Source organism: Balaenoptera physalus (assembly GCF_965194825.1).
Source record: "Balaenoptera physalus genome assembly, chromosome: X".
In the NCBI taxonomy this organism is placed as follows: Eukaryota; Metazoa; Chordata; class Mammalia; order Artiodactyla; family Balaenopteridae; genus Balaenoptera; species Balaenoptera physalus.
In genome coordinates, this window is record NC_138903.1 from 101,865,835 (window position 1) to 101,892,252 (window position 26,418).

The 26,418-nt window shown below is 38.5% G+C and overlaps 1 protein-coding gene and 1 long non-coding RNA gene across 2 annotated transcripts in view; one reads left to right on the forward strand and one right to left on the reverse strand.

Annotated features, from left to right (window-relative positions):
* The first annotated feature begins 642 nt into the window (after positions 1 to 642).
* LOC309652096 (uncharacterized protein) lies at positions 643 to 10,934 on the forward strand. The gene is made up of 4 exons (XM_082445639.1): positions 643 to 1,556; positions 5,188 to 5,240; positions 8,123 to 8,243; positions 9,414 to 10,934. The coding sequence occupies exons 1-4, from the start codon at positions 1,461 to 1,463 to the stop codon at positions 9,492 to 9,494; spliced, it is 351 nt and encodes a 116-aa protein (XP_082301765.1). The 5' UTR covers positions 643 to 1,460; the 3' UTR covers positions 9,495 to 10,934.
* The window catches only part of LOC309652098, a 217,615-nt gene continuing 195,089 nt past the window's right edge, over positions 3,893 to 26,418 (reverse strand). Inside the window, exon 3 of the long non-coding RNA XR_014258570.1 lies at positions 3,893 to 5,765. This is a non-coding gene — a long non-coding RNA (uncharacterized lncRNA). The remainder of the gene's footprint in view (positions 5,766 to 26,418) is intronic.

Below are 26,418 nucleotides of genomic sequence, written 5' to 3' on the forward strand. Positions count from 1 at the left end.
AAATTTCTCAGTGATTGCCTTCATTTTGCATTGCCTATAAATGTCTAGTCAAATACTTTAGCTCATATTAACTGCATAGAGTTGCAGTTTTCAGCTAAAAAAATTATTTCCAAAATGTATATGTGGGTTATTGTGTATATAGACAATGTCTGATGTAGGCACCGTTTTAATGCTAAAGGCCCCACCCTACTTATATTAGCAGTATACAGTTTGCTATAAAGAAATTAACATATGTTTAACACTGATGATAAGCAGTTATTTCTACATTTATCAGGGATTTTCATGTTTTGCTTCATTTTACACATCCATTTTTGTTTGTCAAGTGGTATAACACTTCCACTAAGGCACTGAAATTCCACTTACTGTTTTCCAATGACATATTCTGTCATTTTACAAGTGCATTTTAAAACATAATGAACAATTCTGTTCAGATTTTTCTCCTTTATCTTCTATTATTATAATTTTTTTTGTATCCTTAGCACAAGTAAGTAATTCTTGCTTGGTTAAAGTTATCAAATGTAGAACTCTTACTAAAGAACACATAAAGTACAGAAAATTAATATACTTTGATAATTGATCCCTTAGAGATTAATTCTTCTACTCCATAACTTTCTATTCTAATATATATATATATATATATATATATATATATATATATATATATATATGTTTACCAGTTAGGTTTAATAATATCCTTAAGACCTGGAGTTGGTGTATGCACCGCTCAGGCTAGCTTCACCAGAAGACAAAGACAAACCAGAAATGCTAAACTTCTGCCTTAATTTTTAAGGCATTTCTACCTTAAAAAAAAAAATAAGTCACCAGTGTAGAAGCCCAATGTGGTCTGAACAAAAGACAGGTAACTAGGCAAGCATCTGGAATAAAATATGGTAGCATATTCGGAATATTGTTTATTTATGGGGACTTACAATGACTTTTTTCAATTTTGAAAAACCAGTATGATTCTTTACAGTTCTAAAGAGGATTTATTATTGTAAACAAGGTGTGAATTTGTATTTTTGATGCCCCCAAGATACCTGATAACAATTTCAGCTTTTGCTCCTTTTTCCTGATTTGGTAATTATATCCACAGTCAGATGTCTTCCTTGGCTAGAGTAATATGTAAATAGTGAAGCTTAACAAAATAAAAACTTTTTTGTAACCTCCGCTAAGTAGCTTACAAGAAATGAGTGGCAAAATCTGTATATCTTTGCATTAGCTGGGCTGTCTACCTGATGAAAGCTTTTCTAAACACAGAAAATAGCTTCAGAGGAAATGAGGTGCTTAGTTTTGGAGTGCTTGCCGTTTAAACTCCAATTATAGAGTGATAACTGATATATCTCATTACCACTACATCATTCCAAGTAATTCTTGAAGTAAATTCAAATCTGATTATAATCGACAAATCAGATCTTTGGATCTTTCAAAATAAATGATTGCTTTTTAAAGTATCACCATTTATGATCCATATCAGGACTTCTGCAAAGAAAAAAAGGAGTGAATACTTCCGGAGACAGATGCAGCAAAGAAATGATACAATGAACATGAGTCGAAGTGTAAGTATCAGCACTTTCAAAGTTATAGCAGAGAAACTGTGTGGTTTTACAGATTTTCATTTGAATAGGCTTTCTTCCTGCGTCTTTGTTGGCATCTACTTATATTGATGATTAATATATTTTAAAACCTGTTTACCAACATCAAATGTAGGAATAAGCCACATATGTCATACATGTCTTCATGAGTCAAGTGTTTCCAGCCTTTTGGATAATTGCTTGCACAAAAACGTTTCCTGCTCCTCTTCCATTACCCCCCATCCTACCTTATATTATTTAGCTTCTAAGTGGGCACTAGACAAAACTGAGAAAGAATGATACAAATAAAACTTATTAGTAGCACGTACGTAGTATTTTAAACAATCTTTTACAACCGTTGAATCCTCAGGACATTGTCTTTATTTTACTATTTATTTACTGAAGATCTATGAACAGCAATTACAAGAAATGAAGTAAATAGTATGTTGAGTAAGCCAATTAAGTCCATTTTGCTGGAAACTTCCATCTTTAATACAGAACATGTGTGTTTGACATAAGTATTTAGATGAAATTGAGTAGATGTAGCTCCTACATGAAACACCTAATACTTATCCCTACACATGACACTCTGGTATTTCTTCCAATACTTCTACCTGCAGGAAAAGACAGGCTAGCTTAAATAGTAATGTGATATACTGTAAAGAGGTCTAGTCTGGGTCTCAGAGAGTTGGCTTACCTGCCTGGCTAATCCACTTACTAGCTGTGTGTATGACCATGAGCAAGTCACCTCCCCTGCTGTAAATCTTAGTTTTGTTCCCCTGTAAATGAGATTAGAATGAAAGATATCTATGAGATGGTTAAAGCAATCTAAGTATTATGGTCTAGTAGTTAATGACAGGGACTTCGGATTCACACTTGGATAGAATCATGTTTCTACCACTTAATTTCATATTTGATCAATTCTAAGACATGCTTTTTTTTCCAGTTTTCAGTATCTCTGAAATCAGGAAATGTCCTGCATTTAATGGTATAGTTAAATTGAAAACTTAAAATCTTTTTAGTGGTACATAAAATAACAGTACGTGTTACAATCATGGTATCTTAGATTTGATGAAACATGGTGGCTGAGGAACCTTGGGCAAGTTCCTTTGAGCCTGTTTTCTCAGCTACAAAATGGGAACAATATTGACCTCGTAGGTTGTTGTGATGATTAATTGAAATATATGTAAACATTTTAGGCTAGAAACAGGATTGTGGTAAGCATTCTATACATTGGAATTCTTATTATTTTATCATTACTATGATGATGAATATATAATATTATTCATTATAATCATTCCTTCAGTGTTCATTGTGGCAATATTAACATGATAACCGTAAAAGTTCTTACATTCTAATTAATTTTATGTGATTCAGTTTATATATATATGTAAAAAAATATATACACACATACATATATATGTATGTATACACACTCGTTCATTATTGAAGGGATTTTCAATGTGAAGTGAGAAATCCCCACTGGAATATAAGGGCAAATATGAATATTCTTTAAATAGGAACAAAACCTCTAACAGGCTTCCAGATGCAGTTAAAACCTCACAGGTGTTTCTATTTGTCCATTCATTTCTTGAATCTGACTTCAGTTCCTACCTTTCTATTAAATTTTACTATCAAAAATTTATTAGTTTCTTGTCAAATTCAATGGCCTTTTCTCAGTCCCCTTCTTCCTCTAGTTCTTTGTAGTATTTCAGTTATTCATTCGGCAGTTATTGAGCTCTTATTATTTGTCAGAAATGTGCTATGTACTTGAGAAAGAATCTTTACTAAGGAAGTAAGAAAGAACGGAAGGAAGGGGGAGAGAGAGAGAGAGAGAGAGAGAGAGAGAGGGAGAGGAGCATAGTATAAATACTTAGAGGTATGCCCAAGGTACTATGGCAGCATGGGGGAGAGAATCCCAAACCAGCTAGGGAAGTCAAGGAGCATCCTAGAGGAGATAGTGTTTGAGTTGAGTCCTAGAGGCTGAGTAGGAGTAAGCAAAGCAGAAAAGGTGGAAAAGGCATTCCAGTCAGAGGAAACATCATGTGTAAAGGTATAGGAGTGAAAGAAAGCATGGCATATTTTGTAAGCTGCAATTAGCTTAGTCTGGCCAGACTGCAGTGGTTTTTAAACTGTGTACTTCAGAGTTCTAGGGGTTGTGAAGAGGTGCCTCAGGAGCCAAAGAAGGCAGTTTTGCTTTTCAGTATTTTACATATTGGGATACCAAGTAAGATTTTGTTGGAACTAGGGATTCTTTCACTTTAAAAATTAGTTTGAAACTCATTGAGCTCAAGTGTAGAGTGTGTGGGCAGAACTAGGGATTCTATACAGAGCACAATGCAGAACTACTGAGAGACTTTAAGGAAGGAAATGGCATTGACCAACTTATTTTAGAAATAATCACATTAGCTAATATCTCTCCCAGTAGTTTCCAGTTCTAATTCCTACCCTTTTTTTCTGTATTTCCATGGCTCCTATTCTCACTTCTCCAACTTTGGCTTCTCTACCACCTAGTTTAAGCTCTTGGATAATCTGCCATGATTACTACTGGTTTCCATATACATTATACATCCATTCTAGTGGCGTTCTTATCTTTCTTAAGTTCTTGGGAAGCACCCTGTTAACTAGTGTTGCCAGTAGAGTATGGGGTAAGGGTATGTGAGGCTCTGTTTAACTCATGGAGTCATTGTCATTAGACACATATGCGTCTTGAATTCAAGGCTGCCTTCAGTAGCATGTTTACTTGTAAACATGAATATCTGCTTCCAACCTAAACATGAACTTTCTAACAAGAAAATATTTGCTCTGTAAACATTAACTTTTAAGAATACCTCCATGTGTTATTCTGCTTTTATAATCTACTGGCTCTACAGATTTCTTGGCTGCTGTATTATTTGTAAGGCTCTTAATACCAAATCCACCTCCAAACTGTAACTGTGGCTAGGACTTCATATAAAAACAGCTGGACCACCAAATACCAGCTATATATAACTGGATGCACTGAAACCAGTTTAGTTATGGAGTGACCTGGGCCAATTAACATTTGAATGGAATGTTTTGATTATGCTTTGGTTTTTCTCATTGACCACACGTAGGTGTAAACTATGTTGTCACAAAGTAATTACAGGAATAAGGGATTTAAGTTAATTATTGAAAAAAATCCTAACTTTCACTTGAGAAGTGTGTTGGGGTAGAAGTGAGACTTTCTCAAGGTCACAAGTCTATTATGTAAAGATTATAAGGACACCTTGTGGATTTTATCTACAGTCATTATGTTCCTCCTTGATGCAGACAAGTAGTGTGTGTATCCAGGCTATATCTAGATCTTGAGAGTTTTCTTCTGGGTCACTACTGGAAGTCATTTGATCTTTCTGAATCTCTGTTTCCTTATTTGTTATGTAAGGGGGTTGGACTGCTTGATCTCTAAGGGTCCACTGTGTTTGACATTCTTGCATCTGTGAATGGGGGAGAAAAATCTGAAATTGAATGTTAGACTGAGGATCAAGCAAAAAGACTACTGTCACTGAAATGTTAGTCAATTTAAAGTATAGAAAATAAGCACCTATGCTGAGTAAGGAATGCTTTGGCATGATTGGTTTCAACTTTTCCCATTTAGATATCACTGGAAAATGATCACATCACCTATGAAAAATTTCAAAGATGTGGAAGGTAATTGCAGACAGACATCTGTACTACTAAATTTAACTGGTTTTAGGAGAAAAATGAAACAAAAGTGAATAAATATAACTTCTAGTAGGGGCCTCTGGAATCTGATTCTGAACAATCCATAAAATTTCTGTAAACAATCCTAACGTAGAACCAGAAAATTCTGGCTCGATTTTATCTTTTGGTTTGAGATTCCCCTGCATCATTTTCCTATGGTGAGTATAAATGTCTTGATGTTGTGTCCTTTCTACTTAAGGCATGCAAGAATTGTCACCTGGAAGAATTTGGAGCCATTCCTCATTTTCAATCTTAAGATTAAAATCCTTCTGCTCTTTAATAATAATATATATTAAGTAAATTTCAATATTCCAAATGATCTTACCTTTAATCATGGAGGACTTTGGCCAGTGATTGATTATCAGGAGCATTTGTGTTTCCTTTCAGAACTACAGCAGAGAAGGGAAGATTGCTATTACACTCCCTTTAAAATGGGTCTAACCAAAGACATCTGTGGAAGGGTTGAAAGAGCTGTGGACATAGAAGCAGATTAATAATAATAGCTAGCATTTACTGAGTGCCTGTTATGTGCTAGGCACTGTGCTAAGCACTTTTACATTTGTGATTTAATTTAATCCCCAACAATCCTGTGAAGTAGGTATGAACATTTCCATATTACAGATGAATAAAATAAGCTCAATAGAGTGTATTGATTTTCTTGAAGTCATACAACTAATAATATAATTCAAATTTTGAATAATAACGTTCAAATTTGGCTTGTGTGGCTGCAAAACCTGTGGGCTTTCTGTTCTACGATACTGTCTCTCTACAAGTACAAGTAAAGATGAGGTTAAATTCTTTAAAAGCCTAGAGTATTAGTTTTCTACTACTGCTTAAATAAATTACCACAAACAGCAGATTAAAACAGCACCCATTTATTATCTCACAGTTCTATAGTTCAGATATCCAGGTATGCTTGGCTGGTTTTCTACCTAAGGTCTTACGAAGGTGAAAACAAGGTTGTGGCCCTGGCTTGCTCTCTTATGTGGAGGCTCTGGAGAAGAATCTGCTTCCAAGCTTATTCTAGTTGTTGGGAAAATTCATTTCCTTGAGGTTGTGGGAATGAGGTTTCTATTTCCTTGCTGCTGTCAGCCAGCAGCCCCTCTGCTTCTAGAGGCAGCCTGAATTCCCTTTCATGTGGGGCCTCCTCCATCGTCAAACCACCAACAGCATGTCATGTTTGGTTCACTCTTTGAATTATTCCAACTTCCTCTTTTGCCCCCTCTTTTGTTTTTGTTATGTGATTAGATTAGGCCAACCCAGATAATCTAGCATAATCTACCTAAAGTCAATTTATTAGTAATTTTACAAATTATAAGATCTCTTTTGCCAGATAAGGTAATATATTCATGCATGTGCTATCATATTCACAGTCCTGAGAGAACTCTTTGGGGGCCATTTTTAGAATTCTGCCTACCACATCCAGAATGTTACACTTACCTGGTTTTAAAATTAAGAATGCAATATATTTTGTTCAATAAGTCAAAAAACATGTACACATTCTATGATATGCTATCCAAAAAGTAAAGAAAAGGAGAGAGAAATTATGATTAAAAGTTAATTAGGAAACCAATATTTATTTAATTACTCAGAGCACTCTCTCTCTTTTTTCCAAATCAAACACTATTTTTGGTCCAGTTGGGTCCTAGTAGGAGCAGTATTTATAACCAGAAAAAAAAGCAACAGTGAAAAAATACTTGACTTATTTAAGGCCACTGATCACAGCAACTTAGCTGACACTATCAAGATAACCACATAGCATTTGGGCTTTTGTTCTCTACCTCTGATAGAATGTGACTACATGCCATGGTTTGAAAGTTTGTGTCCCTCCAAAATTCATATGTGATGGTGTTAGAAGGTAGGGCCTTTGGGAGGTGAATAGGTCATAAGAGTGGAGCCAATGGGATGAGTGCTTTTCTAAAAGAGACCCCCACAGAGCTCCCTTGCCCACTCCACCCTGTGAGGAGACAGCTAGAAGCTGGCAGTCTGCTATCTGGAAGAGGGCATTCATCAGAACCTGACCGTGCTGACACCCTGATCTTGGACTTCCCAGCCTCCAGAACTGTGAGGAATAAATTTCTGTTGTTTGTAACCAACCCCCCCAGTCTATATATTTTGTGATATCAGCCCAAATGAACTAAGACATTACATGTGGTAAACGTTTCCCCTTGAACTATTTAGCCATCCATTAAAAACCAAAACCAAAAACTTCTGTACTGTTTATTTACATGGACAGCTGTTATAATAATACAAAGCAGAAACCACACCCACTAGCAGCCATTCAAAGTATACAATTCATTGGCTTTTAGTATATTAACAGAATTGTAGCACCATCACCATAATCTAATTTTAGAACATTTTCATTATCCCCAAAAGAAACTGTTTGTACCCATTAATAGTTACTCCCCCTTCACTCCCTTCCCTTTCTGCCCCCCTGCCCAAGGTAACTACTAATCCATTTTCTCTGTATATGGAGGCACTGGCTACTTTTGTTCCAAAATGCCTATAGGCATGACCGTACTTAAATAATAGTAAAACTGCTTTGGCATTTAAACAGCAGAAAACCTCATCTAGTGGTTTTGAAGTGACAATATGAAAAAGGCTAGATTAATGCCTACATGTGATCCTCTTGGATGCTGTAGTCCAGATTCAGTACTTGTAATCTTAATACTATTAAAAGGAAACTTGAAGATTCTTGAATATACTTTCTTAATTTTATAGCTGGTGAAAATGACACCTAGAGACGTTAAATTGAATGGCTTAACATTACTCAGCTAATTAATGGCTGTCAAATATATTTTAATTGAAACATTATGCTTAATTGACAGACACATGAGACATGAGGTTAAAGTTTCATTCCTAAACACTATGTATACTGCAACCAAGAGTTCTCAGCACCAGCTCAAAGGAATACACCTGAAATGTAACTTCAGCAAAATCGGTAATCAGGTAAATATAATAGAGTTGCATGATAGTGTTGTTCATGAGATGGTAAAGAATTCACGTCTCTTTTAGGTATATACAAGGGTATCTTTTATCTATAGGAAAAAATGTGTTTAACCAGAGCCTATTTGGAGCCCCCAATACACAAGAAATTTCTTCCCTGTATTCCATCTTCGTAAAAGACACAGAGGTCAACGAAATAAGCCAACCTCAATTACTTATTTTTTAAATGAACTTCAAGTTACACATGGATGTAGCTCAATGTACTATGTGTTTACATCTGTGGTGGCCTTCAGGCTCAACATGGTTCTCGCTTGCCAAGAAGACAACCATGTTTACCAGACTACGTACTAAAGCAAAATAATATACTAATGTATTTTTAGTGATTTTCACAGTGGGGGTTGAAACCAAAAGAGTTATCTGCCAGCCTTCAGTTAGCAACAGGTTAAATTAGCCAGAGCATCCTATTCCATACACATTCAGATTAATTGTGATTTGCTTAAAAGTATATGACCTATACATGGAAAATAGGCAGTATAGAGTAATGGATATAGCTCACTTGGGCCTCAGAGCGGTATCAATCTGGTTTCTGATTTAGGTTTTGGGGTGGTGTTGAAAAGGATATTTCTTGAAGATGGAGAAAGAAACTTAGGCTCAGTGGCAGTCTATAAAAGGATGAAACTAGAAGTTAAGTCTTGGGAGATCTTTGAGATATTTTATCTGGTTATAGACTAAATAACACCAATTGGAAATCACTTGGGCATAGGGGTATCTTCACAAGGCAGATTACCAAATTCCTGGGCATAGTTGAGGCATTTAATCTCCACCCCATAGAAGTAAACCTGACCCTCATTCCTCTGTGGAAGCTTACCCACTTATTCTGTGGGGTAATAGTATGCTTTCTTCCCTACCTCTTCAATTAAAGCTCTTTGATGCCACTGTTTAGCCTGTAAGAACCAAGAGGTGGCCTCAGTGATACACCATAGACCAAACTACTTCCTGCTTCCAGGATCACAGAAAAGAGCTCTGTGCAGTTTCTTCAAATTCACTCTTAAAATTTTTGTCACTCACAGTCTTCTCCAACCATCCCCTGTCTACTTTTAGTAACCAAGTTTCATGAGTACTTTGTAACATTGTTAACGTTCTGAGGTCATACAGTTGTTCTCTCCTTCACAGACTAGGCTTTCACTCAATGAGAGATTCTCCGTGCTGAAAAGGAAGAAAGAACCAGGAACAGTTGTCAGTTTTGAAGACTAAAAAGTTTTTTCCTCTTAAAGATTTGCTGTTAACAGATATTGTAGTGAATTTTATGCAAGAGCATACATATTTTTTCAACATTTAACTTTTTATTGCTTTTGTTGATGTATTTTTCCTTAGGTAAGCTTTGATGTGAGTAATCTGTCAAAACTAAGTGTTTACATAAAAGAAAAAATGTTTAGCTTTGTTTGCATAAAAGAACAGAAAGGTGAGCAAGAAGGAAGGTGATTTACAGTGAGAGATTTTAGGAAAACAGCTATTTTTTCAGAATTACATGTCTTTTTGACATTAGAGAATTTCTTGCTTTGGTTTGATTTATTCTTTGAGCTCTAGAACCCACATATGACTCCTAAGTAGACTATTTTGACAGTAGAGCAAAGTAACTGATATCTTTTATAACTAAATATTCTGTGCCTCAAAAGTCAGTCAGTAAGATTAAATTCTACTCTTTGATTTTTAAAATGCTAAATTTGTACCTGAGCTTTTACATTTTTCTAGGAATTTATGCTTTTACTTTTGACAAGCATTTGTAAGAACTTTAAACTGTTCTACTGTCATTTTTTGTGAACACATTAAAGTTAATAAAGTTTAAATAAAAATGTGACCTTTTTCCTGTTCATTAATACTTGGGTCCAAAGTAATAATGATCTTGGTACAGATTATCAAAGTGTAATTTGAACCCCATCTGTGTCCAGTTAAGCCTATTGCTATATAGTACACTGAAAAATTGGTTTATAATTATTTGGTATTTATAATTATGTTGGTGGGTTTTAGCTTAATTTCATAAAGTCTGTCTTCGTATTTAATAGTTGTTTGGGCAAGGAAAATGAAATACAGTATAGAAATATAGAAGAAGTTGGGTTCTAATCCCAACTCATTTGGGCTCATTTATAGCATTGCTTTCTGAACCAAATTAGCAGATGGTAAAGAGTCTCTTACTAATGACATTATGTTGGGAAACAAAACAATCATCACTTTGATTTAAAGTGTGTATACTTCAGGGCTTCCCTGGTGGTGCAGCGGTTGAGAATCTGCCTGCCAATGCAGGGGATGCGGGTTCGAGCCCTGGTCTGGGAAGATCCCACATGCCGCGGAGCGACTAGGCCCGTGAGCCACAATTACTGAGCCTGCGCGTCTGGAGCCTGTGCTCCGCAATAACAGAGGCCGCGATAGTGAGAGGCCCGCGCACTGCGATGAAGAGTGGCCCCCGCTTGCCACAACTAGAGAAAGCCCTCGCACAGAAACGAAGACCCAACACAGCCATAAAAAAAAAAAAAAAAAAAAAAATTCAAATTCTCCAGAGAATTCCCCTCTCAATTGCTGTTAGTTAGGGTAACACTAGCTGCAAAAACAAAACAAAACCCAAAATAATAAAACAGCTCAAACACAACAGAATTTAAAAAAATAAAATAAAAAAATAAAGTGTGTATACTTTGCTGTAGTTTTGCTGCAAATTCCTAATTTTGAATAGAGCGAATGACAAAGTACAACCTTTGTAATGTAATTTGTATTAAGTGATTTGGAGAAAGAATGTTTCTTCTGATCACAAAAACAATACATGTTCATTGAAGAAATTTTAGAAAACACAAAATACCCAAAATACATGTAACAGCTGTAATATCTACCTCCATGTTTCTCTTCTTGACACTAAGATTTCTTCCACAGTAAAGCTTTCCACAGTGTCGGTCCAGTTCCCAATTGCTAGACATTTAGGCTGTTTCTAGTTTGAATTTTTATAAATTAAACTTGTGATGAGCATCCATGTACCTATATCTTTGCAACACATCCCAATTCGTTCCATGTGATCATTTTCTAGAAGTAGAATTGCTAAACAAAATAGTACTTATTTAGAATGTTATACATATTGATAAATTGCTGTACAGAATATGTACAGAATAGGAAAAGGCTTGTCTTCTCATACCCTTATCAACAGAGAATATGGGCTAGATATATACTGTTTTCAGTGTCTTGCTTAATGATGAATAATAATGGGTAAAGAGAAATAGCATAAGCCAATGAACCTAGCAATGTTTTCTAAGAACCAAATGGTCTCTTTTCTATATTAAACAGCAGCTGTATAACTCACAACTCTCTCCCTCTGTACCTTGAGCAACATTGAAGTACAGGAGCATAAACAACCAGTTTGATCAATGCCAAGAGAATAACACTCTAGCTATTTGTCAGTGCATGAACAAAGAAACAGGCTGACTGAATTTTCCATTTTTGCCCCATTTGGCACCAACCATAGTATTAACTTTCTAAGTGAGGTCCTCAAACCAGCTGATCATCAACATCGCCTAGGAACTTGCAAATTTTCATGCCTCACCCCAGACCTATTAAATCAGAAACTCTGGGTGTGGGCCCCAGCAATCGGTGATGCATGCTAAAGTTTCAGGTTGTACAGTATACCACTCCTTAGTGGTAACTAAAGTTCCTACTGAAGAACAGGTGAAATTATAGAGCCTACCCCCATCTCCCTCTCTCCATCTGTTTCAGTCTTTCTGCTTTTTACTTTCTGCATATGTCAAACACCCTCCCTCTCTCCCCTCTACTACATATCCACTCTAATACTCTATCCAGCATATAATAGTAGATGTTGGAGGACCCTCTGCTGGGCTGCATCTACAGAGCTCTATTAATGCAGCCACCTTCATCTGATCTCAGGTTTCTGAGAGATGGAGCCTGGGATGTACCAACTGATTACAGTCTATTGGTTGAGGAAGGGGGAATTATGGTAGAACTAGAAGTGGCAGAGCTGCATTTGAACCCAGATCTCTCAAGTTGCAGGGCCCATACTCTTAACCTCTTTAGCATTCAGGTCTTTGCTTCAATATTACTGTCTCTTTTGGGATGTTCTTTCGCTCCTTTGCTGACTGTGGATTCTGCCCATTCTTCAAACTGCAGCTCTGTTATGATAAATGGGCTTAAATGAGGGAAAACACTACAAAGCTGTCTATGCGTGATTTCACCTCTTTGTGATGTGATCCCTGGCTATGCTCTTATCTCCCTTCCTTCCAGTTTTCTTCTCCCACACACCGTTCCAGCCACACTCGCTTCCTTGTTATGCCTCTAACAGTGTAGGTATGCTCCTCCTCAGAGCATTTGCACTTGCCTTTCCATCAGCCTAGAACACTTTTCCCCCTAGAAGACTCTTCCCCCTAGACATTTGCGTGGCTTCCTCCCTCTGGTCATTCAGGTTCCTGTTCAAAAGTCACTTCTTCCACCACCTCAGAGGGACCTTCCATGACTACCTTTCTAAAATAACACTGCAATCACTCTGTCCCCTTATCATATTTGCTTTTTCTTCACACAGTTTATCGTTATCTAACATTTAATTATATCTTCATTTGTTTATTGTCACCCTTACCTTTAAATGTAAGCACAAGGGACAGGGCAAGGACTTTCTTTTTTTTCCTCACTCCAGTGCCTAACAAAATAACTTGGTATATAGAAGGTGCTAATAAATATTTGTTGAATGAAAGTCAGCATCATGGAAAAAAATGCCTTTTGAATGGAAACCAGAATAGTGTAAAAAATGCATTAAACAAAGTTGGCAAAAATGCGTTATCATGTGTTAGAATTTGGGAACTACAGGAAATTGGTGTTTTCCTACATCCGTTTTTCCAGATTTTACAAATTTTCTAAAATAATCACATTTTACCTATATCAGAAAAAATACATTAGTGGGTAAAATAATAAGTCATAAAAATGTTTAAGTTGTTTTTGGTTTGTATATCTGGTGCCTGTAGTTGTGTGTGTTTTTTTGGTTGTAAATCTGGCAGAAAAATTTCCTTGCTCCAGCTGAGTGTTGCCCCCTCAACCAGCAGATGGCATCATTCAACTTGTAGTTAAAAAATAGCCTTTCACTAACTTGCAAACCCCAGAGAAAAAGAGAGACAGAGACAGAGACAGAGACAGAGAAAGGAAATAGGGGGGAGGGAGGCACCTTTCCGGTTAAAGAAGTTCTGTAGTGTTTGGATACTTCAGAAAATGAACATTTGTTTGAAGCTGGAAAACATTTTATCCTTACAGCACAGTTTCCCAATTTAATTCAGACAGATGATCTTCAGGCTATTTAAACAACTATCCTGAAGAGGAATGATGGCATAATTTTACATTTCCCAGAGTCACACTTGGTAGCTGTAGTCAAGACCAGCCTTCTGTGGCAGCTGCTTTCAAAGAGTAATTTTAAGACCTCTGAACTATTACTCTCCCATTCCTGCAGCTCTAACTAATGCTCCTCAAAATTACTTCCCTTTGCCAGGTAACTGAGGTACATTAAACACTTGTCCCCTTTTAAAACTTGGTTATCCCCAGAGGAATTTGAATAGTCACAGAATTTCAATGTTATAAAGTCATAAAGTCTAGTTTTTTCTTTCTTGGAGAAAGAAATCTGAGACTAAGGGCTTAAACAACTTCCCCGTGACCAGTGGCAGAGCTGAGTGAAACTAGGCCTAGGCCCCAACCTTCAGCCCAGTGTAGATTTTATGCTTGTTTGTTTGTGTTTTGCTGTATCATACTACTTCTCTTTAAGAATATATATACCAAATTCTTTTCATTCTTTTCATCCTGTCTAGATCCTTCCCATCCTGTGCGATCCAGGTTAAATCTCACCCCTCTATAAAGTCTTCCCTCAATCAAATTCAGGATAGAAGTGCCCAGTGACCCAGTAACATAACTCCTGGATATCATAGTACTCTTAACTAAACACCATAAATGCTGCTGTATTTTCAATTAATATAGTTAAATACATCATTTTAAGGGAGATAAGTTTTAAATGGAGCAATTTTGTGTGCAATGCATTGGTAAAAGACCTTCATTGTTTGATTTTACTTGGAACACTAATGCTTTGTACCTGTATTGTGTGGCTTCCCTTGGGTGGCCAAATAAATGTGATGAGAAGTCAGCAGGGTTGGGTTCTGGTCATAATTTTAATTGCTAACTAAGTATATGATTTTTGAGCTACCTTAACCCTCCCTATGACTCAGTTGGAAAATGAGGATGGTATACCTGTGGATAAACAGTCTCTGTAGATTCTATTTTCTTTTCTCTGCTACCTCTGCTACTGGAAGTGATCCAGTATCACCTCCCTAGTTCAACACTTTTATCATCCTTAGCCTATGATGCCCTTGCTACTCAAAATATGGTCTGCAGCCAAGCAGCAGCTTGCTAGAAATGCAGAATCTTGGGCTACACTCCAAATCTACCAAAACAGAACCTGCATTTTAACAAGATCTTTAGGTACTCACATGTACATTAAAATATGAGAAGCAGTGACCTAAACTAATTAGAGCTTTTTAGCTGGTTTCTCTGTCTCAGCTGTGGGTGGCCCTTTCCAATCCACCTCCGCATTGCAACTAGGAAGATCTTTTCAATAGGCTAAGCTGATTATATTACTTCCCTATATTAAATTCCTCCCTATTATGAAATAGGCATGTCTTGCTTGAACCACCTACAAGTTTTGTGATTTTTGACAAGTGATTCAAACTTCTCTTGGTCTCAGTTTCTCCATTCATAAAATGGCAATAAAAACTTCTAACCTCGTAGGGGCCGGGTGAGGATTAACTTAGTCTATATATGCAGAAATTTTTGCAGATGAAAATGTGATGTCTGGGATTTAGTTCTGAATAGTCCATGACGGTGGGGAGGGTGTGGCGGGGATAGAAATGAAACAAGACTGGAGTGGCAGGTTGTGTTTTCAAAATATGGCTGCAACAATATCTCCCATCCCACATGCTCTTCTACGTGTCCTTGACACCTCCCCACTTTAAAATGAGAGCCTAAACAAACACTCATTGAATCTTGAAAACATTATGCTAAGTGAAAGAATCCAGACACAAAAGGTTACCAAAAAATTATACAGGAACATTCATAGTTGCATTATTCATAATAACCAAAAAGTGGGGAAAAAAACCCACTCAAATGTCCATCAACTGATGAATGGATAAGCAAAATGTACGGTATACCCATACAATGGAATTTTATTCAGCCATAACAGGAAATAAATGACTTGATACACCTACAAGATGGATGAATCTTGAAAACATTATGCTAAGTGAAAGAAGCCAGACACAAAAGGTCGCATGATTCCTTTATATGAACTATCCAGAATAGGTAAAACCGTAGAAACAGAAAGCAGATTGGTGGTTGCCAGAGGCAACCTTTAAGAGATTGAATCTAATTCTACTTCCCTTGAATCTTAGCGCTTATAACCTTATAACTCACTGATAACCAACATGGCAGAAGTGATGCTGTGTGACTTCTAAGGTAAAGTCAGAAGAGGTGTTGAAGCTTTCACCTAGTTCTTTTGAGATACTTGCTCAGGGAGAAACCAGCAAGAAGTCTGACTAGCCTGAGATCGCCATACCAGAGAGGCTACATTTACATACTCCAGTCCACATTCTAGCTCATCTCAGCCATTCCCATCAAGCCACCAAACATAGGAGTGTAGCTGTCTTGGACCCTCCAGATCAGCAAATCCACCAGTGAGTACTACCGAGTGGCCTCAGTCAGTGCTATAAAGGGCAGAATTGCCCTGCCCAAATTCCTGGCCCCCCAAATCATGGGATATAATAAAATGGGTGTTATTTTATGGCACTAGGTGTGGAGGGTAGTTTTTTGTGCAGTAACAGATAACCAGAGAGACTGGCATGAGCTGATAATTGTTGAAGCTGGGTAATGGGTACATGGAAGTTCATTATATCATGCTATTTCATATATGTGTGAAATTTTTCATAACAAAGGGTTTTTAAAAAAAATGTGTAAAGTACTCAGCTCAAAGTTAGTAGTTGATCAGTAGTAGCTATTATTGTGACTGGAAGTAGTCAACAAATGGTAGCTGTTATTGTGAATGGAAAAAAGTTCAAATTGGGTAGTATAGCATTTAGGGTCCTCTTGCTAATCTCTCTCCTGCTGACTTCTTCAAGCTCATCTCTCACCAACTCACACCCTTCACTTCACTCTCACTTGCTCTAGAAATTACCAAAATACTTATAGTTCCTATAATGCGGTGTGCTGTTTTATCTCTCCAAGCTACTGTCTATGTTGCTTTCTCTTTGGGGGGATATTTACCCATCATGGTTGCCTTATAATCTTTCAACATTCAGCTCAAGTGTAACCCCATCAGGGAAGCTTTTTCTGGCATAGAAATAGAATTTGTTCCTCTTGTTGTTAGGCCCCTACTCTAAACAGACTTTTTCCAAGGCATCAACACTAGTTTATTATGCTTATGTGTGTACTTGTCTGTTTCCCTTTACCAGAACGTGAACTCTTTCCCACTGTGCTATGTGTGAGGCTTCAGTAGAGGAACATGACAAAATCTCAACCCTCTTGAAGCTTGTGATGCAAGTAGGGAAAACAGACAATAAATAAATAAATCTATAGTTAAATTGTGTTAAGTCCTATGGTGGATACAAGCAGGATATGATGATAGTGGGGGAGAAAAGCAAAGTCCTCTCTGAAAAATATGACATTTATGTTGAGACTGGAAGCATGACTAAGAGTTAACCTTATTCATATGCTTAAGCCAAGGCCTAGCCTAAGGCCTGGCACATAGTAGGATGAATTAGATACTTACTGAATGAATGTTCTGTGTTCTGTGTTCTTGCTCTTGTGAGGATCACATGCGATAACATCTGCAAAAGTTCATTAGAGAGTATAAAGTGCAACCAAATGCAGCTCCATTACAGATTATATCCTGAGAGGATAGGAAGCAGAATTCACTGTTTTACTGGAAGGAGACTCAGAAAACTTCTGCAGACAGGCAAGTTCTGCCCTAGCCAAGTGTATCCAGGCAGTCTTCTCCCCAAACATAATTTTACCATTCTCTTTGGATCATCAGCATGGCCTTTAATAAGATACAGGAGGGAGTAGACACATGGCTTGTGTGGGTGTAGATTTGGATGAAGTCCTATGGCAGGAAGGCAGCCAGCTCCAAGACACTGACTTGACGATCAACATGTATTCCCCTCAATATGATCTGATTCTGTGTTTAAGTGTTTGAGTTCCTCCCCTTTCTTTACCTCCCTGACTTATAATTGTCCAAATATTTCCTGTTTCCAGTAAGACCAGAAGAGAATTAATATATATTTATCATCCACTATGTGAAAGACACTATGGTATGTGCTTTTAAAACATAAAGAACATAGGCTCCGGATTCCAACTGTCTAGACTTGAACCCACCCCCCACCCTCCATCACTTATACTAACTGTATTACCTTGCTCAGGATCCATTCTTTGTCTGCATCTAGTTTCCTCATCAGTGATAGGAATAACAATAGTACCTATCTCACTAGTACCTAACTCTAGTACCTAGAGTTGTGGATAGGACTCAATAACACACATAAAATGCTTATCCCAGATCCTATATGTGCTGTGTTAGACACTCAATAAATGAATGTTGTTATAGCAGTTATTACTTGTTGGTTGATTTCTGGATTTAGCCAAGGTCAGTGTCAATACCTACCTCCACACACAGGTTTCTATGTCTTTCCTTACAGGCTAGTTGCTTAGGGCCATAGGAATGATAATATATGACTACTCTGTCTTGGTCACTACCAGTGGTTGCCAACAGTGCTGCAGTCATGGAATTGAGGTACACACTTTAGTGAAGTGATAGTGTACTATTTTCTTAAGACCTTTGCTGGTTAACTCATCAATTAATCAATTAAATTCTCAACATTTATTGAGAACTATGTGCTAAGTCCTCAGAATCTAAGAATAAATAAGACAGTCCAGGGCTTAGTTCAACTGTTGCCTCCCAAGGATTAAGGTGGGGCTCTCCTTTGGGTATTACAGAGGACCACAGCTTCAACCTCAAGGATCTCAATCTTGGGGGACCAGAGAGAGGTATAAACAGGAAGAACACTATGGTAAATATAGCTGGTGACTGTCGCTTGTAAGCCCTTCTATTCCAGCGCGTAATGAATGCTGTGAACTTGGCTCCATCCAGGAAATACAAATGGAAACTGTTAAATAAGTTGCTTCTGGGGAGTGGCACTGGGGAATGGGGAGGGAGACTGGCTTTTTTTTTAAAATAAATTTATTTATTTTATTTATTTATTTTTGGCTGCATGCAGGCTTTCTCTAGTTGCCACGAGCGGGGGCTACTCTTCGTTGCAGTGCATGGACTTCTCATTGTGGTGGCTTCTCTTGTTGCGGAACATGGGCTCTAGGTGCATGGGCTTCAGTAGTTGTGGCTCGCGGGCTCTAGAGCGCAGGCTCAGTAGTTGTGGCGCATGGGCTTAGTTGCTCCACGGCATGTAGGATCTTCCCAGACCAGGGCTCGAACCCATGTCCCCTGCATTGGCAGGCAGATTCTTAACCACTGCGCCACCAGGGAAGCCCAAGGGAGACTTGCTTTTCATCACAAATTCTTCTGCATGCCTTGATTTATTACTGTGTGCATATATTATTATACTTTGAGCTTACTTTGATAAAGTTCATAGAAAATTAATAAAATATGAAACTGACTTCAAAAAATGAGAACCTAACATTTTCTATTTCCATTTTGACCAGTTATTTGATACAACTAGGGTTTGGGATGAAGTAAGCCTTGGGAAAACTGCTCGACAATATTTTATTTAAGCTGAAAGGTTTTTGTTCACTTGTTTGTTCTTATGGCCAAAATATTTTCACATCAAAATATCTGAATCTAAACAACCTACTTAAAGTGTATTTACCCTAATTTAGATACTTTATGTCCGATACAATATCCTTGCTTATGTTCTGATTGAAATTACCACCACATAAGAAAAATACATTGCCATATTGTATGTGTGCTGTTTGCTTTCTAGTCCCAGCTTTCCCTCCTAAGAGTTGGATGGCACTAGGCAAGTCCCTTTCCTTCTCTGGATCTCAGGCCCATCTGAACATGAAGGTGTGGATCATATAAATGATTTTCAAATGGAGTTTCTGTGGGAACCTAGGTTTTTGAGCAGGGGTCTCATGGGACTTTATGAGGGTCAAGAAGAGCAGAATTGAGAACATGCACCTTTGCTTAACTAGAGCTGCTAAATCCTGCTTTTATTTATTGCTGTTTATAATAAGGTTTCTATTGAAATAAGGGTTTTATTTATAAAATATTTTTCTAATCACTGAAGTAGATACTTAAGACCTATTTCCATGCTACAATTCTGTGGTTTTAAAGGAATTCTGCAACTAATCAAATGTTGAATGCCATAATGTATTTCTGAAGGAAAATAGCTTAAAAACCACTTTGACATCATTCTCTCATTTGATATCCAAAGTAACCCTATGGGGGTTAAAGAATGAAAGATCAAGAGAAGGGGAAACCCTTGCCTGAGCATCCACAGCTAGGTAATAGAAGAACTGTGACTGGAACCCAGGTCTTCTCGTGTTGATTGCTTATCCAGTCTCCATTCCACTATATTACTAGACTTCTCAAGATTTGGTTCTAGTGAAAAAAAAAAAAAAACAGAGAAAAGTTCTTCACAAGTGATGGTGTGCACGATAAACACTGAAGCCAGAAAGGTCTTTGGCGTCCTGGGAAGTTCAATAAGCTCAATTCCTGCAGGCCAAACTTGTACATACCCAGCCAGAGTTGTTGAGCTGATTCTCCTCTCTTTGTACAAGAGAGAACTTGTCAAGGAAAATGATGCAACTGACTATCTAATGGAAGCACTCTCTACATCCGAATGACTAGAGTATACACAAATGCCTGTTGAATCCTTAAACAAAGACCGTAACTTCGACCTTTGCATACATGCTTATAACTGGAAGGAAACTTAGAGATCACCGAGACCAACAATGCAAAACTAGGAACCCAGAACATTTTACCTATGGACATAGAGCTGGCGCAGTGGCAATTTAGGAAAAGACCTTTGAAGGCAGTGTGGTATAATGAAATGAATGGATCTCTGAGTCAGATAGATCTAGGCTTGAATTGGAGCTCTTGCTCTTCCACCTGTGCAGCCTGGGGGCAGTTTACTTAATCTCTCTGAGCCTCAGCTTCCTCATCTGTAAAACTGGGACAATACCTCATAAGTGGCATTCAAAAAGGAGTAAATGAGATAATTCACATAAAGCTCCACTGTTTGCTGTAGATCCTCTTAGTTTTCCTGAGACTTTATTTGAAATATAGACAAAAATAACTACTTTCTATGACTAATACCTATCTTGTAGGCTTGGTGTGGTTTTAAATGATAGTCCAAGTATTTAACAACTGGTAGAGCATGGGCACTGACCAATCAGAGCAACACCTGCTGAAAACAATTGGCTTGACCATACTGATGCATAATTGCTACCCAGCCAAATATCAGCCTTCACGTGGAAATTAATAAATTAAAGGACATGGAACATAATGGACAGGTAATGAATTATATTGATGTCTCTTTCCCTTTCCACTTCTACTTTTAGTTCTCTTTCCATCACATCTGGCTACTTAAGCAGAACAATCTAGTTCCTCCCTCATGTGAATTAGATAAATTATGTTTGTCTTTCTGACTTAATAATTTTATTTGGGCTCCTTATTTGATAATGCTGTTTTAAAGTCTTAATGTTTTGGTGTAATAAATTTTATACTCCAATGATTTGAAATTCACATTTCCGTAGTATCGAGGTGGCCATACTAACTGTTCTAAGGAACGTTGGGAGAGTACGTTAGACATCTTGAGAAGCTGCAATACAGTACAAGTGTGTTCACTTGAATAGTCTTGAGGAAAAGGTCCTTCTGTGATGTAAAAAGATTGATGTCTCTTGGAAAAGAGCCAAGTTCAGACCTAGGGTGTACATTGGCTTAAAAAGACATAAACAGAGTCGGAAATAGTAAGACAAAAAGATGCTTACAGACCTCTGGATTCACAAATGAGTAACTAAAATAGCACCTAATTCTATCGTTAATAAATACCTGAGGAAGAAAGAGGGGTGATAAGAAATGATGAATAAAATGTGGTTGGGGTGGAAATGGTTTAGAAAGGAATTAATTAGTACATCAACTCATTGACCACTCCACCCAAAGTCAAAGAAAGACCTATTGCATACCCAGTACTGAGATGGGCTGGACACTTCCAGCTCCTCTTATAAAGCTGTTGCTCTCTCACAAGTCCCTACTGGTCCTTTCATCTTTGCCTACTTCTCAAGTCGAGGTAGGCATAAGCTCAAAAAGGGATCCCCCTTTGCTTGGTTACTATACGTCTCTTTGCATCAAGTATCCAGCACTCTCCAGGGACAGGATGTTCTGACTTCAGATAACTGGGCACAGCTCTGGCAAGGAATATTTAGGCAGTAGAGGTTGTTCCATTAGGGAGATGACAAGACCTCTTAGAGCTACCATGATTTCTTTATTCTGATTTTACATCATTAAATTTTACTGTGATATAAAATCTATCCAGTAAGTTGTTTCTCTGAATAGATCTCCTGACCAAGGAGATACCCTATGCAAAAAAACAGGCAGTTCAGGCTTGGATTTTGGTACAGTTCAGATTTGGAATGGTATAAGCCAGTCATCTGGAACTCAGTCATCCTTGAGTAAGTTGACTCTCAAGGTTTTGGAGCCACAAGAGCTGAGAGAGAAGACACTTCATCTTTGAGAACAAATCTCCTCTTCTCCCACTCCATGTGGACTAGTGTGACCATCTATAAAGCCTCTATCCAGCCTTGCTCTCCTTTAAACCACTGCCAACAGGACCTGCTTCTGCTATTCTACTACAGCCCAGCAAGCTTTACTTTGCACCCCAGACTGGTTTTTGGAATTGACTCTTATAGAAATCTCTCATCCAGAACAGTCTGTTCTATATTCTGTTGTGCCCAATAAATAACTATTAAGAATTACAGTCCAGTGGGCTGCTTTCTATAGTGACTATTAAAGTATTGTTCACTGCTTTTTATTGTTAAAATGCTGAGAACCCACTTTATAGTATTTTACTGTTCTTATACAGTAATAGAAAATGGCTCCTGCATATATGTTTGTTTCCTTCTTGAAAATTAAAAACAGTGGCTGTTCATGACTGTGTCTGTAGGAAGCAAGGCAAAACTTCCAAAAGGTTTTAACTGTCTGTGTCTCTATCTTCTCACACCTGGTGAAGATGCTCAAGATGAAAGGGGTGGAGGCAAGAGGGTTGAGAAGGGCCTGAGGACGGCATAGTTACTCAGACATCAGGAATTCCCCTGAAGCTACTTTGAAACCACACTAGAAATCAAGGAAGAGAAAGGAGAGAAGTGGTTTGGACTTTGCAGAACCATAGCCACATGCAAGGGTGTTCCTTGCCAGGATTTACATGTACAATTCTGTAGATTCAGTCAAAAAGTCAGGTTACAGGCCTTCCCTGGTGGCGCAGTGGTTACGAATCCGCCTGCCAACGCAGGGGACACGGGTTCGAGCCCTGGTCCAGGAAGATCCCACATGCCGTGGAGCAACTAAGCCCGTGCGCCACAACTACTCAGCCTGCGCTCTAGAGCCCGCGAGCCACAACTACTGAGCCCGCGTGCCACAACTACTGAAGCCCGCGCACCCTAGAGCCCGTGCTCCACAATAAGAGAAGCCACCGCAATGAGAAGCCTGCGCACCGCAACAAAGAGTAGCCCCTGCTCACCGCAACTAGAGAAAGCCCGCGCGCATCAATGAAGACCCAACACAGCCAAAAATAAAATAAAATAAAAAATAAAATAAAATAAATTAAAAAAAAACTGTAAAAAAAAAAAAAAAGTCAGGTTACAATACTGTGGAGACAAGTTCTCCAGTGATACATTAAATCATTCTTTGAGAATCTGTCGGTTTGGATCTAGTTTCTTTTCATGCCCCAAGATGGAGCTAAAGCAATGCTGTCTTCCACAAATTCAGTGTATTTGAAGAACAGGGAAGAACATGGGACCTTCTGCACGTTCACACAGTAAGTGCGAGAGAAAGGAAGCATCGTGTTTTTTCTTCTAAAGCATGATGTTTCACAGCTGAGGAACAAGCTGGAGCATGAGCGAAGTAAAGAATCATTGCAACTGTTTGGACTGGCCTATTTTCTCAGCAAAGGCACACTGTCTTCTCTGGAAAGGCAAGCCCACTTTCCATGCCAGGCCACAGGTGAGGTTTTGAGGGCCAGGGATTTGTTTCTCTCCCTCGCCATCCTTCTCACCCAGGTTTTCACCATTCAAGAGGAATAAAGGAGAGATTGAGAGATCCTGAGTGGGCTAAAAGTCTGACAAATAACCAGGCCATTTTCATACAATGAAGGAGTCTGGTAATTGCCAATTTACCCTGGTTTTGCTTCCAGCTGGTTCCCTTTTCAGCTGTCTGGCTCAAGTGACTATTGAGATCATTAAAGCATCTAAGGGTTGAGGAGCGAGGAGTTTGATTTTTCATTTCCTACTGGCTTGGATAACTCTGTTTCCTCCTAAGCAAGGAGCTAATTAAGACACCATCGCTATTTTATCTTGAATATAAGGACCTCTTAGCAGAGAGTGAATCTTTAAAATATTATCTAATATTTAAATAGAGCCAAGACTAGAAATAAAAGATGTGGGCTTTCTAGAGCCAGAGTCTTTGGCATATTATACGATTATCATTTACTGAGCACTTACTATGGGCCAGCCACTGCAATAAGCATTTTACATCATTTATTAAACATCACAATAACTCTATGAAGTAGCTACAATTATTATCCCCATTTTACAGATAGGGAAACTGAGGCTTACAGAGGTTAGATAACTTACCCAAGTCCAGCTAGGAAGTGGTGGAACTAGGATTCAAACCCAAGACTGTCTTTTTTAAATTAATTAATTAATTTCTTTGGCTGCTCCGGGTCTTAGTTGCGGCATGCGGGATCTTTAATTGTGGCATGCAGGATCTTTAATTGTGGCATGTGGGATCTTTAATTGTGGCATGCAGGATCTTTAGTTGTGGCACGTGGGATCTAGTTCCCTGACCAGGGATCGAACCTGGGCCCCCTGCATTGGGGGCACAGAGTCTTAGCCACTGGACCACCAGGGAAGTCCCAAACCCAAGGCAGTCTTACTTTAAAAAGGTGTGTTCTCAATCACTGTGCTACACAGTACATGAGAGGTATTGGCTTGAATACTTTCAGGGCCTTAATAACATTAATAGTTAACACTGTTATTGAGGGCTTATCATATGTTAGGCCCTATTCTAAACTCTCTACATGTATCAACTCATTTATCCTCTAAATCTCACAACCTCATAAAGAAGGTACTATTATTTTACGGATAAGAAGAGTGAGGCATGGAGAACTAAATTTCTTACATTCACAGAACTAATAAGTGATGTAGCCTGGGTTACACATTCTGGCAGTCCAACACCAAAGACCATCCTCTTAATCGCTAAGCTGTATTGAAGGTAATATGTTCATTTCTGAATGAGGCAGCCCAATCCACTTTGAGGATCAGCTTCCTTTGTTAGAAAGTTGGACCTGCAGCTCTAGGGGACTTCTCAGAAGCAAACAGTAGAGTTCAAGAGTCCAGCCTTCAGCGGAGGCTCTTGCTCAATTCCTTCCCCAAATGCATGTCTCCATTACCCTTTAACCTGCATCTTTGAACAAACTGATATATGGGGAGTTCAGTAGTGGCGCATTCAGCTGTGCCTTTAATGTCTGATGAGTCTGCTGGCACACTGTTTTTCATTTGATCTGAAGAAGATCTAATGAGAGATCATTTCCTGATAATACATTGTCTGCTTTCAACATCACTAGGAAAGCACTTTGCTACAAACAATCCCTATTTTGGTATAATTGCCTTTGAAAAGGGGGTATCAGAGGCAGCATAAACTCCTCCGAGTTTGGGTCTGATTTCCTGAGGTGTTCCATTTCAGAAGAGGCCCCTGACAACAGGCAGAGAATAAAAACAAGTGTGGTCTGGGGCAGACAGTGTTTTTCAAACAGTTGGCCAAATCTCTCCTGGCAGCCGGGAAGCAGCTGAATCATCAAACGCTAGGCCTCTAACGAGAGGGAGGCTGGGCTGTATTGCAGTGCATTCCAGACTGCCTGCGAAACCCAGAGCTGCTGCTGCTTTACCCACGCTGGCACCTTTCCAAGGGGCTGGCCTGGCTGAACTGCTCATCAAAGCCTGATTTCATCTCTTCTCTCCCTCTCTCTCGTTTTCCTCCTCTTTGTGATTTCCCACACAGCATTTGCCTGCCTTTGGATGAAATATTTGAATGACTTTGGGGGTCACCTCAGGTACAGCCTCCGCTCTGCAAGCTAAAGTTAATGAAATCCATTTCCTGGTCGGAAAGTCAAAATAGCAGAGAAGAAAGTCACTGAGATGGAGCACTCAGTGGGAATGGACGAGGATGGGCAGACATTCTTTTCCAAAAGGCAGGAATGACCTAGGCATTCAGAAATTGAAAGCCAGATGTTTGGACAAAACCCTAGATCCAATTTGAATCTTAGAAGTGTTGAAATCCTTTGACTAAAACTTCAGAGAGTGGATGGTAAGGAAGGGGGCCTAAGTAGGGTAATTCACCTTGAAAATAAATAGATCGCCCATTTATATCAGAAATGAAACAAATGTTTGGACTCATTACACATGAAGAATGAACAATATTTTCTGTGTCTTTTAAGATGACAGGTATGTACCGTTCTGAGCCTAATTATGAATGAACACAAAAATATCTGCTTTGTTTCTCCATCTCTGCAAATATGCAGATAACTATTATTTAATTACATTTGCCCCTAATAACTAAGGGGAAAGATCCAGTGACTTATTGACTGACAGTGCCGAGTTGGGCACTGAACAGAACCTGGAGCCGACCTCAACCTGCTCAGATAGGTTTCTTACCTGAAGGAATGTTTTGGAAGGGAGGAGCCTTCTTCGCCGTTAACAGTAAACGGTGAACACATGAAGGAGGGGGGAAGTTGTGAGTTGGAAAGAACCTTGAAATTCCACAATACTATAATCCATTGTCTGGACTCTGATGGGAAAAAGAAAGAAACTGAATTCTCCTCCCTTCAGTCCTTGCCAA